This window comes from Phoca vitulina, unplaced genomic scaffold (assembly GCF_004348235.1).
Source record: "Phoca vitulina isolate PV1807 unplaced genomic scaffold, GSC_HSeal_1.0 scaffold12, whole genome shotgun sequence".
In the NCBI taxonomy this organism is placed as follows: Eukaryota; Metazoa; Chordata; class Mammalia; order Carnivora; family Phocidae; genus Phoca; species Phoca vitulina.
In genome coordinates, this window is record NW_022589715.1 from 38,667,243 (window position 1) to 38,681,155 (window position 13,913).

A 13,913-nucleotide genomic window follows, 5' to 3' on the forward strand; every position below is an offset into this window, starting at 1 on the left:
TGTCTGATGACTTCTATTATTACTATATTTACCCTACTTATTCAACATTTGTTGGACTTTCTTTTAAATGACGATAGCACACACATACACAAAAGGCATTAACTTTCCAATTGCCTTTCACTGGCAGATACTTAAATAGGAAAGATAAGTTGTCACAATTGCGTTCAGATAGGTTTGACCCTTTCTAGGCTTCGTAGAAAGCGACCTAGGTATCCGCTTCCCCGCGTTCCCCCGCCCCGCCACCACGGAAACGAAACTGCACCAGGCTCCGCCCCACCATCGGCAGAGTGAGCCAATCAAGGTGCAGCCCGGGGTGATCGCGCGCCGGGTGTCATGGCGGCCTGCAGGCATTGCTGCTCGTGCCTCCGACTTCGGCCGCTTTGCGATGGTCCCCTTCGTTTGCCAGGGCGGGATCGGGCGCTCACCCAGTTGCAGGTGCGAGCACTATGGGGTGGCGCGAGGTTCCGAGCCGTGGCCGTGGACTTAGGCAGCAGGTAAGAAACAGCGTGTGTTCTATGTCCTTTCACAAGGCGTCCTGTCCAGGCAGCCCGAGGTAAATTCATCTCCCAGGCTAGGAATCCGGCAACGCAGATCTCATTTACCCCTCTTTACCCCAAACCTAAATACCAGATTTCTCTTTCCGGGTTTGGAGTCTGCTTCCTGGCACCCTTCCCGCACTGTCTCAGACTCGTGTCCTTTGCTTCTTGGTCCTCCCTTTTACCTTGTTCCGGCTCTTTTCTCTAGCTGAGTCAGTCCACCTGACTTTCATCCCCTTTATTTGCGGGGACTCCTGGACTCTGAAGGGGGAAACATTTCACTTCAAGATAATGAGTTGACAGTGGATGCGTACGTCATCCAATTCAATTTACTGCCTAAATGCATGGCCAATATGACCCTAGGTAGGAAGGGAAGGAAAACATCAATTTATTGAACGCTAGTTACGTGATACACGCTTTTTAAATCTGCAGTAAAGGTGCTGTTACCTCATTTCATAGTTAAAACAGAAGCTCAAAAAGGGTAACTTTCTCAGAGTCACCTACTTTGAGAGTACGTGGATTTTGTTTTCCCTCCAAGCCCATACTTTTTCCATGGGTCCGTTTGCCATAATTCACATCTAAAATCACTTTTTAGGGACGCCTGGGTGGCCCAGTCGGTTAAGAGTCTGCCTTCGGCTCAGGTCATGATCCCAAGATCCTGGGATCAAGTGCTGCATCCTTGCTCAGCGGCGAGCCTGCCGTTCCCCTGCTTGTGCTGGCGTGCTGTCTCTCTCTCTCTCTGACAAATAAAATCTTTAAAAAATAAATAAAATAACTATTTAAAAATGGATTTTTAGAGTAAATGAAATTGCTAATGCTTACTTTATATATCTAATTTTTCACATGTACTAAATTTTTTACCCTAGTGTGTACAAAAAGCTGAAAAATCTGCCATTGATTACAGGTCTGCCTTCCTAACTTACTGAATGACTGATCCTGAACAAGTTACTTAGCTTTTTTGTCACAAAATAAGAAGACTGGCCTAGGTCAAGGGTCAAATTTTTCTGTAAGGGGCCAGATGTAAATACTTTAGGCTTTGTGTGCTGCATACTGTCTGTCACATAGTGGTGTATGTTTACAGACCCTTTAAAAAATGTAATAACATAAATAACTGAAAGGCTGTACAAAAACAGGCTATATAGTTTGTTGATCCCTAGACTAGATGATCTCTAAAGCTCTTTCCACCTCTGGCATTCTCTGATTCTGATTTTTTTTAAAAGATTTTATTTATTTATTTGACAGAGACAGCGAGAGAGGGAACACAAACAGGGGAAGTGGGAGAGGGAGAAACAGGCCTCCCACGGAGCAGGGAGCCCAATGTGGGGCTCGATCCCAGGACCCTGGGATCATGACCCGAGCCAAAGCTTAACGACTGAGCCACCCAGGCGCCCTTGATTCTGATTTTTTGAGGGAGAGAATATCTCTTCCATTTTTCAATGACTTCACATTCTTTGAATAAATGCCTCAGAACAGACACCCGCTGTGCACTAAACGGATCTTTTTAACGGACTCAAAGCAAGAGTAGTAGCCCCTGCTTTCCAAATTTTCCATAATCTACTTTAAATATTTCATTTATCAGTCAACCTGGATCTCTTGTAGTTAGTTCTTGAACCTGTGTCATATGTTGTAACAACCAGATTCCTACATATCATACCTTCTGGGTAAATCAATTCTTCCATCTTTGTGTTAAGTTTTTGTTTGTTTGTTTTTTTTGCAACATTTATTGAATTTGACTACTATGTACCATTCACTTTATACTTGTTACCATGTGTATTATATACAATGCTTTAGGAGACTATATACTACTGTGTTTTTCAAATGCTGTACTTAATACTCAGAGTAACTTTTAAGGCAACTGTTTAATTTTCAGTTCAACAAGCTTTTATTGAGCATCTACTATGTACAGGGCACTATAGATACAGATTCTGATAAGGGAGTAAGATAAACACAGATGCTGGGAAAATCACTGTAGGAGAGGTGTGAATGGGGTGCCAAAGGAGCACAAAGGTATATTTATCCCACCCTAAAGCTTGTCATTGAAGGTGAATCTTGAAGGGGGAGGAGGAGGAATTAGCAAGGAGAAAGTGGAAGTGCAATTACAGAGAAGTGACAGAATACATTTGAGTAGCTACAAATAACTCACTATGTATGAAGCAAAAGGTGAAATGTGAGTTTAGCATCAAAGGTAAGGCCAAGTGACAGGCAGAGGCTGAATCTTAAAGATGTTTCGGGTTTTTGTTTTTGTATTAGTGAATTTTTCTTGGTGGAAGTTGGAGGAAGTTGGTTACATTCCACATCATTCTGTAGATGTTTCTAAAAATGTTTTTTTTTTAAACATCTCTCTCCCCGGAATTGTACTCCCTGTGGCAGCTGGCTCTGCTCTTCCCCTTCTCTTCCTCAGCCACCTTTTTCCACCCTTCTTCCCACCAATAGAATCTCACTTCTCCTCCTAATCCTTTTTATTTATTGTTTTCAAGTGGTTTTTTTTATTAGTTATTCATTCACATGGCTAAACATAGGTATATGTTTATAGGTGAATAGGAAAACAATTCACATGGCTCAACATTTTTAAAAAGCTCAAAAATCTCCTTCCGTAGCCACCCAATTCCAATCCCCAAAGGCCATATGTGTTATCAATCTTGTATGTATCTGGAGCTATTTTACAAGTAAAATACTGAAGAGTAAATTGATAAGAGGTAAAATCAATCATGATGTATAAAAGTAATAATAAGCCTGCACCAAAAACTGAACTAAAAGTGCATGAATAGGAAAAAATTACATGTCAGGTAACACCAGCTGAGATCATGAGATATAATGAAAAGTAACCACCTGGTTCTTTGTGTTAATATAAATGGCACACACCTGGAAGAAAAACAGTTCAAATCAGGGCAATCACCAAGGCAGGACCATAGAACTATCTGGTGGATGGCCTAGGACCCCTACTGGAGACACTGAGTAGACTCAACAGAGGGAACAAAGAAGGCAGGAGTATATAGTGTTTGAATAAATATATAAATCCAAGTGTTGTTTGAATAAGCACATAAATGGAAGTGCATGTATGAGAATATTTGGGGGTAGTGCAGACCTGTTTGTTTTTCTCACTGATTCAGTCAGTTCCCATTGTAAATTGGTTAGCTGTAGAAGCTTAAGTGTTTCCTCGGCTCCACTTCTCTGCCTGCTGATACAACTGGGAAGGGCTGGTTAGCAGAGGAGTGGGTCATCTACTCCTTGCCTCAAGCTTTGTGAGTATGTGTGCTCTCTTTGGTATACTGCTAGTCCCTACATAGGTGGGGCCATGTGACTGGTATTCACCAGTGGAACCTAATAAAAAGTGATACATGTCATCTGCAGGCTGAAGTATTTTATTCCAATGAAACTTACCATTATTCACAGAGAACCCATGTTCTTAACCTCTGTTCTCTACTGCCTTCTCTTGGTCCCCTGTACAAATTATATCCCCATTAAAGAATAAAGACTATCACTGAGGACATGCAAAAGAATATGCCACTGTGGGCATTCTCAAAAATTCTGGGGCAAGATTCCCATTAATGGAATAGAACTAGAGCTTTCACAGCTCCTCTTCTGTCTTGGGCCCACTTCAATTTATTTGGAGAATACTCCCCTTCCTTTCACAGGGATCACTAAGAATTTACATTATTAGAGGGAATGCTAATTCCTATTAGGTCTTGAGAAATACTGCTAGCATATTCTTACTCCGGATTAAACAAAATTTCAAGACCCCAAATTTCTGTTTTACACATAAAACCTTAATATTGATTTCAGCTGTAAGTTGTGGAACTTTGCTTGAGTCTACACAATGTGACTGGCTCTGAGCATCATTCCCTCCACCTACTATGCCACCTCCAGCCTTATCTCTGCACCTCATCATTCCATCTGTCAGGGTAAACCCATTTTATTGTAGGCTGTCATCACAACATCTGTGTTGAACAGTAATAGAAATCCATCTAGAATTTCTCAGATATTTCTTGTGGTTAAAAAAAAAAAACACCTCAATTTTTCAAAGTTAGGACTGATAGTACAAGTGTACCTGCTTTTTGGGCTTTCAAATTTAACAAAATGAGTCTATCTGAATAGATAAATATGCTTTTCATGAACTCAGGCTTCTGACAAGTGTTTAATGGATGAAAATATTGAGTTATCTCTTTATTCCTTTTGCATATGAAGGACAGGGCAGGCAGGGCATTAGCGTGTGTGTGTGTGTGTGTGTGTGTGTGTGTGTGTGTGTGTGTGTGTTTATTCAGCACTGGACCATGACAGAGTGTTTCTGAAGCAGCCTTCATAGGACAGAACATCTTCCTCAGTATCTTCAGGAGTCACTGGGTTGGTTTAGCCTCATAATACTCATGATTTTGGTTTCTTTGACAAGTTTCGCTGATCTGTTTAAAGCCTTCAGTAACCTCTTTTTGTACTCTGCAGAAGCTGGGGAATAAGGCTGATAATACCGCCTATTTAATATCTATAAAGACAGCTTTATTAATATATAATTTACATACTGTACAATTTACCCATTTAGAATGTACAATTCACAGTTTTGCAGCCATCACCATAATCAATTTTAGGACATTTTCATCATCCCCAAAAGAAACCTCAGGCCCATTAGCAGTGACTTCCCATTTCTCCCCAGCCTCCATAGCCCCGGGCTACCACTAATCTAGAGACTTTCTGTCTCTATGGATTTGCCTCTTGTGAGCATTTCATAAAATAGAGTCAATGACATATGGTCTTTTGTGACTGCCTTCTTTCACCTATTATGTTTTTTTGTTTTTTTTTTAGGTATGAAAATTCTTTTTTTTTTTAAGATTTTGTTTATTTGCCAGAGAGAGATTGAGAGAGCGCACAAGCAGGGGTGAGGGGCAGAGGCAGAGGGGAAGCAGGCTCCCTTCCGAGCAAGGAACCCAATGCAGGACTCGATCCCAGGACCCTGGGATCATGACCTGAGCTGAAGGCAGTCACTTAACTGGCTGAGCCACCCAGGTGCCCCCACTTATTATGTTTCTAAGTTATATCCATGTTGTAACACATAGCAATACTTCATTTTTTTTAAACGATTTATTTATTTTTAGAGAGAGGGAGAGAGAGTGTGCAAGAGTGGGGGGAGGGGCAGAGGGAGAGAATCTTTCAAACAGACTCTCTGCTAAGTGAGGAGCTTAATTTTTTGCGGGGGGAGGGGACTCGATCCCATGACCCATGAGATCACAACCTACACGGAAACCAGGAGTTAGACACCAAACCGACTGAGCCATCCAGGTGCCCCAATACTTCATTTTTTAAATGGCTGAATAATATTCCACTGTATGCAGTGAGACCACATTTTGTTTATTCATTTATTAGTGGACATACATTTTGATTGTTTCCATTTTGGGGCCATTATGAATAATGCTGCGGCTATGAATGTTCCTATGCAAATTTTTGCATGGACATAAAAAGTTTTCATTTCTCTTGGGTATTTACCTTGGAGTAGAATTGCTAGATCGTTTGGCACTTATGTGTTTAACCTCTTGAGGAATTGCCAGATTATTTCCCAAGGGAGATGGACCATTTTACATTTCCATAAATACTGTATGAGGATTCTAGTTTCTCCTCACCAACACTTGTTACTGATCTGTTTGACTATACCCATCCTAGTAGATGTGATTTTGATTTGCACTTCCCTAGTGGCTAATGATGTTGAGCATATTTTCATGTACTTACTGGCTACTTAGAAGATTTTCTTTGTATAGACTTCTATTCAAATCCTTCACCAATTTTAAAATTAGGTTGGTTTTTTATTGAGTTATAAGTATTCTTTACATATTCTAGATACAAGTCCCTTATCAGATAGGTGATTTGCAAATATTTTCTTTTATTCTGTGGGTTTTCTTTCACTTTCTTGATACCCTTTGAAACAAGAAAATTTTTAATTTTGATAAAGTACAATTTATTTTTTCTTTTGTCGCTTGTGCTTTTGATGTCCTATATAAGATATTGTCTAACCCAAGTTTATGAAGATTTACTCCTATATGTTTTCCTTAGAATTTTATAGTTTTAGCTCTTACATTTAGGTCTATACTACATTTTGAGTTAGTTTTTTTTTTATAGTATGAGGAAGGAGATCCAACTTTGTTAACTTGTCTGCATATGGGTATCTAGTTGTCTCAGCACTACTGGTTGAAAAGGCTGTTCTTCCCCAACCATTGACTTGTCTTGGCACCATTGTTGAACATGAATGTCTTTGTAGGCAATATTTAGGAATTTATATTTTGTCCTGAAAGTACTGGGGGATACTTTAAAGGATTTTAAGTAGAGAAATTATCCTGTTTGTCTGTTAAAAGGCTACTTTTATCAACAAGGCAAGGGATGACACACTAAACAAAGGTTGTAAATGGGAATTAACATTTAGGAACACAGCTCCTGCACCCCCAAAGTACTTTATCTCTCATTCAGATTTTTCCTGTGCCTTGGTTTCTGTATTTTTCCTTAAGCAGGTCTTAAATTCCCCTGGTACTTTTAATAACGATTGTGAATTCTATCCCTTTTTTGTTTTTTGCTGGGTGGGGGCCTGTGTGGCTTGGTTCTTCTATTAGAATCTTAGATTATTTTATACCGAGCTGGGATTTGTATTGATGACCTAAGTCCTTTTGTATTGAATATTTATTTTTAAACAGAAAACTAGAAATATCCTCTGGAAAACTGGCCAGATTTGCAGATGGCTCTGCTGTAGTACAGGTAAAAAGTCCACATTTTTAAATTTTCATCTTAAAAATGGTTATGGAGACTGCTACTAAGTATCTTTACAACATTATGTCACTTCCTAGAACTGTGGTAGTGTAAGTTAATGCAGACCATTTCTAGTTTCAGAACCATTCCAGAGAACCAGGGCGTCAGAGGGCTGGATATACTAAATGACCTTTAAGATCTCTTCGAAACCTGGGGTTCTGTTTTATTCTGTTAATAAATTCTGTAATGTTTCTCTATAGAAAGTGATTTTACTGTTTTCTTTAATTGTGATAAATTTTTCTTTTTATATAGCCTAAATTTCTTCTTAAGAAGTAGAAAATACGATTGCTTGTGACTAAGCTAGCAGTAAGCCTTTTCTTGATTTCGTAAAAGGGATCAAGATTGGACTAGTTGTGATTAATTATTTTCATTATCATTGTGTCATGGAATAACAGTTCTCTTTCCTTGTATTTAACTGGAGTAAGGATTCATTCACTCACTACTTAGAGGTTAATGTCTGGTTTTTAAGGAATTTGCCCATGTTGTTGTTTATGTTTAAGTCAGGTGACACTGCGGTGATGGTCACAGCGGTCAGTAAAACAAAACCTTCACTTTCCCAGTTCATGCCTTTGGTGGTAAGTATTTGCTGATTTATCTGAACAGTAATATGGCATAAATGTAGAATTTGTAATATTTTTGTCTAATGTCTAACGAGTGCACAGTGTAAACGTCACACAACAAAGGATTTTCTTTTGTAGTTTGATACTGTCATTAAAAGAATTTAGACCGACTGCTTCATAACCAATTCTCATATTAGTAGTAAGCATGCTTTAGAATGTCCAGGTTGATAAGAACAGTGAAGTGCATGAAGATTTTGATCTTGAATAGCAGTGAATTCATTGCTTTCATAGGTTTCCGTTCAGTATGAGTTTGCAAGTATATGTTTGGTGAAGAGTAAGGAGTGCTTTGGGAGTTTATGGCTTCTTTCTGTTACGAAAACGGGAATGCAGTTTTATGTAACAGAGTTGATACAAAAAAGGGAATGTTTGATTTGACCAGAATAAGCCACTGTGGGAAATAATGAGGCTGCGTAGTCCACTGCTAAGTGGAAGTCTTTTTAAAAATCAGTTTATTGAAATATTTCTATCAGTTTTCCCTTCCCAAAGAGATACAGAATGCTAAAAGTAAATAAAATATCCTTCATTCTTAATCTGGACCATGTTGTTAGCAACCTCAGGAGAATTAGTATCTGTATAGTTGTTCTTGGGAAATAGTTTGTTGCCATAAAAAGGAGTCAAATGAACTTCATTTTTTTTTTTCAATACTACTTCAGGTTGACTATAGACAGAAGGCTGCTGCAGCAGGTAGAATTCCCACAAACTATCTCAGAAGAGAGATTGGATCTTCTGATAAAGAAATTCTTACAAGTCGAGTAATAGGTAAGATAGTAAGAGGCATTAACTCTCTGTTATGCCTGTGTTAGCATTTCTTCTATCTATATTCTACAGTTCTTTTAAATTTTCTTCCATTACATTAACACTGCCTGAGATTATTTACTTTCTGTATCCCCTCACTCAGATGTGGGCTCCAGGAAAGAAAAAAGTGTTTGTTCACTACTGAATCCTGGGTACTTGTTATACTACCTGGCACAAAATAGGCATTCAGTAAATATATGTCGATGAAATGAATGAATCTCTATTGAGCATATAAATTCTGTGGCTCATGCTTCTACTACTATGTTCAATCTACCCCTAGTATTTTTCATTTTCATATTCAGCATAGTAATTCCTGAAAGCATTATATTCATCAACTACCGAAATATACCTGTAATCTTTCAAATCTTTGACATCATTAAATATTGTGGGATCATTTGAGTTTATAGCTCTTCTATACAGAAATTGTTAGTGTATATTTATATGCATTTTTCAGACACAGAATACCAAGGAAAGATTTTCTTTTGGTCTGCTGCTGGCCTTAAGTCTCTTTGCTCTGTTTATATATGTAACTGATACCTATGGAACCAAAATGAAAAGTTGTTGCCCAATTTTATACTTGTGTGTTGCTGCCCTGCTAATTTTTTGTTATTAGGGCATGGTATATATTAATTGAAGCATTGACATTTATCTATGACCCTTTCAGTAAATCAGTCCAAGGGAATTTCTTTTTAACATATTGAACAGCTAGCTATAGGGGAAAAGGGCAAACTGTAAAGCGACTTTTGTCAGTACTATTTAGTGTCTTTTCTTTTCTTTTTCTTTTGGCAGATCGTTCAATTAGACCTCTCTTTCCAGCTGGCTACTTTTATGATACACAGGTAGATTCTGCTTTAGGTTTATTTGTTTCCAGATCAATCAAAAATTACTTAATGAATTTCTATAATACTACTTTGACTAAACATTAGAACACAAAATAAGAATTTTTGGTAATGCTGCATTTTACATTAAGCTTTTTAAAAAACAATAATTTTAAAAATTCATATTTATTCAATGTCAATTTGAGTTGATACCTGAATTATGAGTAGGAGTTAGCCAACCTAGGAGTGTGGGGGAAGCATTCTGAGCAGATGGAATGGGAAGCACAAAAGCCCATAGGCAGGAAACAAACTGGTGAGTTTTAAAGTTTAAAGTGATTAAGGAAGGTGGGGACAGACCCTACTGGGACCTGTTAAGTCATATTAGTGTCAGAGGCTAGGACAATTGATACAACTAGTCTTTATTACCTATTTTATTGGGCCCTCTAAACTTCTACTTTATTTTATTATTTTGTGAATATTATTCTCTTTCAGAATGACCCATATGCTTTAATGAACTTTTATTTATTTCATAAAAATAAATATGCCTTGCAAGTACGCCTTTGCAAGGATGTCACTGCCTCAAGTAGTTTTTTCTCTTTTTTTAATAAGTTGTTTTCTTAAGTACATGACATAGGCATATTATTGCAGTATAAAGGAATTTATCAGTTCGTTTTGTATATGCTTATAAACAAAACAATATTTTTATGTACTAGAAATAGCTAACATTTACTGAATATTTTCAACATGCCCAGTATTGTAAATGCTTTACAAATAATATTTCCTATAATTTTCAGAAAACCTTTTAAGAAAATGCTATTATTTTTTCCTTTTAAAGGTGAGAAACTTTTGAGGCTTAAGTAATTTGCCATAGTCAAGCATATAGTTAAATGATAGCCAGAAATAAGGGGTTTGACTACAAAGCTCATGCTTTTAACCACATAGTGCTCCTTTATTTTAGCCCAAAATGTTAACCAAAATGATAATCCTCCTAAATCAAGTAGATTTTTTTTTAAGTGCTCTGAATTTTTTCCCTTGTACCAGGTACTTTGTAATCTGTTAGCAGTAGATGGTGTTAATGAACCTGATGTTTTAGCAATTAATGGTGGTAAGTATAAAAATCGAGATTAAAATTATCACTGTCTTTTTAAAGGAATGAAATCTTTTTACCTCAGTTCTTATTTTTTTCTTTTTTTTTTTTTTAAGCTTCTGTGGCTCTCTCATTATCAGATATTCCTTGGAATGGACCTATTGGTAAGTTAGGATTTGAAAATAAGAAACATTATGTTTTTTCTTGAAATACTAGTGAGCATGCAATAGCAAAAGCATAGATTGATTAGCTCTGATTTATCATCTTGTAGGGAATTAAATTAGATGACATTCTAAGACTCCTTTTAGCTCCTTGAGATATTTTCATCCTTGCCTTAGGTTTTGTTTTTGATAGCAATATGTTATGGTGTTAGAGACTTTATGTTCCTAGATACTTTGACTTCTTAGTTGTCTCTCTGTTTAAGGACTTTTGGTGTGGTGGGCCGGGGGTGGGGAATAGGAAATTGTTAGAGTACATAGTCTTTCAGAATAAAACAAATATGTTTATAACTTACAGCTCTTACAGGTTGTAATCATGCAATATAAAAATGATTCATCGAAGGGCGCCTGGGTGGCTCAGTTGGTTAAGCAACTGCCTTCAGCTCAGGTCATGATCCTGGAGTCCCGGGATCGAGTCCCACATCGGGCTCCCTGCTCGGCAGGGAGTCTGCTTCTCCCTCTGACCCTCCTCCCTCTCATGCTCTCTGTCTCTCATTCTCTCTCAAATAAATAAATAAAATCTTTAAAAAAAAAAAAAAAAATGATTCATCGAGTAAATAATTTTTGAGTATCCTAAATGTCAGATACTAAGCTAAGAACTGAAGGAAGAAAGGCAGTCTAGGAATAGTTCTTGCTTTCAACATAGGTAGGAGAAACAAATAATTATTTATAAACAGTATTATAAAGGTATAGTAAAAATGATAGAGAAGATTGGGTTTAGTCTTTCGAAGTCAGGTTGTCAAGGATGGCTTCTCAGAATACTCAACATTAAAGCTGAACCTTAGTAGGATCAAATGGTAAGCATATGCCTTGGAAAAAGTATAGTCTAGCCCAGGAAAAGAGCACGAGCATAATCACAGAGGTGTGGAAAAAAAATAATGTATTTAAGCAACACAGAGTGCTCCAGTGAGGCTATTAGGTAGGGTGGGGTAGGATGTTCTGTGGGCCTTAAATACCATGGTAGAAATACAGATTTTATTATAGTCACAATTGAAGAATAGGGATTGAAGCTATCACTGGAATAGTGTCTTGAAAACTGAGACTTTTTATTACACAACTGCCCATATTTTGATATATTTTAGGGGCAGTGCGGATAGGAATCATTGATGGAGAGTGTGTTGTTAACCCAACACGGAAAGAAATGTCTTCTAGTACTTTAAATTTGGTGGTTGCTGGAGCACCTAAAAGTCAAATTGGTAAGTAGTTCAAGTAGAACATTTTTTCTGGATTTTACTTATAAGTTCTGGCTTCTTAAAAATGCATTTATATTCTTGCGTATGTGTGTCTTGTCACTTAGCCATAAAGATTTTTGTTCTGTTTTATTGCTGCCCTATTTTGGTGGTGCTCTTGCTTCATAACAAACAATACCTAAATTATAGAATGTGATAAAACTTTGGGACGTGTGGGTAGCTCAGTCGGTTAAGCATCTGCCTTCAGCTCAGGTCATGATATCAGGATCCTAGGATTGAGCCCTGCATCGGGCTCCTTGCTCAGTGGAGAACCTGCTTCTCCCTCTGCCTGCTGTCCCCCTGCTTGTGCGCTCTCTCTCTGACAAATAAATAAAATCTTAAAAAAAAAAAAGTGATATAACTTGTAATTGAAATATACAAAAATCTTTATTTACCAAAACGGTTCTGGTAATTATTTTTAGACTAATAAGCTAGTCTAAAAATCGAATTTCTAAATCTGGTAATAAATTGTTTTATTAGTTTAAATATGTTACTTTAGCTAATTCATCATTTAGAGCCTGTTTAATGTCCTTTGAGAAAAAGGTGACCTATTTTTGGTAGGTAGAAAACTAATAAAGAAGAAATGCACTGACCATAGGTCACCCTCACTCCTCGTAACAAAAATGTCATAATTGCATGAATGAAAATTGGCCCAGTTCTCTTAAAGGAGAATTGGCTTTGACAGTCAGAATGACCTGTGTTTGAAACCCAGCAGCTATCACACAGTTAACTGTGTAACCTTGGACAAATTAATTAAGGTCCCATAAGTTTATTCTACTGTGTGATATTTGATGTCTGGGACTTTTTGACATGGGATCTTCTGATGTGGGAATATTTTGATAAAATATAAATTATTAAGCTTTTAGTACTTTTGTGTACAATTAATGTGTGAAACACATTTCCAGCTTCTTTTGGAATATTGGTCAGTAATGGAAATAGAATAAGGTACTATATGGTAGATAAAACACATATGAGTTGTACGTTATCTACATATTAGTAGATTAGTTAGGGATTGTGTTGCTAAAGTAACAAGGGAGTCCAGGACAGTTATAGTGGCTCCATGATATCTTTTTTTTTTTTTTTTTGGTAAAGATATTATTAATTAGTACACAGGAGCGTGCATGGGTCAGTGGGGGGAGGGGCAGAGGAAATCTCAAGCAGATTCCATGTTGAGTATGGAGCCCGTCCCAGGGCTCCATCTCATGACCCTGAGATCATGACTTGAGCTAAAATCATGAGTTGCGCGCTTAACCAAATGAGCCATCTAGGCGCCCCTGGCTCCATGATGCCTTAAGAAATCTAGATCCCTTCCAGTTTTCTGCTCTGCTATCCTCAAGGTGTGGCCTTCATCTTTATGCTTATGAACTTGCTTTTGGAGCTCTGGCCAACTTACCTGATTTATAGGCAAGAGGAAGAAAAAGGAGGGGAATAACAAAAAGGTGTATGCCAGCTGAGTAAGTCACCCTCCCTTTCAAGGAGCTTTCTTAGAGCCCCCACATAGCAATTTTCACTTTCACTTATATCACACCAGGCAGAACTATAACACATGATTGCATTCTTGACTACAGGGGAAGCAAGGAAATGGATTGTTGGATTCTAGCTCCTTAAGGTGAGATTCTTACTGTGGGAAAATATCACAATGTGGAGAGAACATTCCAAAGATTTGGGGAAGCCATGAATAACAGATGACCCCTACATATTTGAGCATCCCAGAGCAGAGTATTGGTTTACTGTCTCAAGTTTACTTGGTCTGCATCTGAAATTTTTTTTTGCTTGAAGTTACAGTGTTCATTACTTTCACTTAGTAAATTGATTTGGCTACTTTATAGTTTT

The 13,913-nt window shown here is 37.6% G+C and overlaps 1 protein-coding gene across 2 annotated transcripts in view; it reads left to right on the forward strand.

Annotated features, from left to right (window-relative positions):
- The first annotated feature begins 290 nt into the window (after positions 1-290).
- PNPT1 (polyribonucleotide nucleotidyltransferase 1) overlaps positions 291-13,913 on the forward strand; it is a 44,385-nt gene continuing 30,762 nt past the window's right edge. For both annotated transcript variants that reach the window (XM_032410951.1, XM_032410950.1), the window contains exons 1-8: positions 291-494; positions 7,202-7,262; positions 7,814-7,888; positions 8,587-8,692; positions 9,518-9,567; positions 10,588-10,651; positions 10,750-10,797; positions 11,934-12,047. In XM_032410951.1, coding sequence (XP_032266842.1) covers positions 334-494; positions 7,202-7,262; positions 7,814-7,888; positions 8,587-8,692; positions 9,518-9,567; positions 10,588-10,651; positions 10,750-10,797; positions 11,934-12,047 — 679 coding nt within the window. In that variant the 5' untranslated portion in view covers positions 291-333. The remainder of the gene's footprint in view (positions 495-7,201; positions 7,263-7,813; positions 7,889-8,586; positions 8,693-9,517; positions 9,568-10,587; positions 10,652-10,749; positions 10,798-11,933; positions 12,048-13,913) is intronic.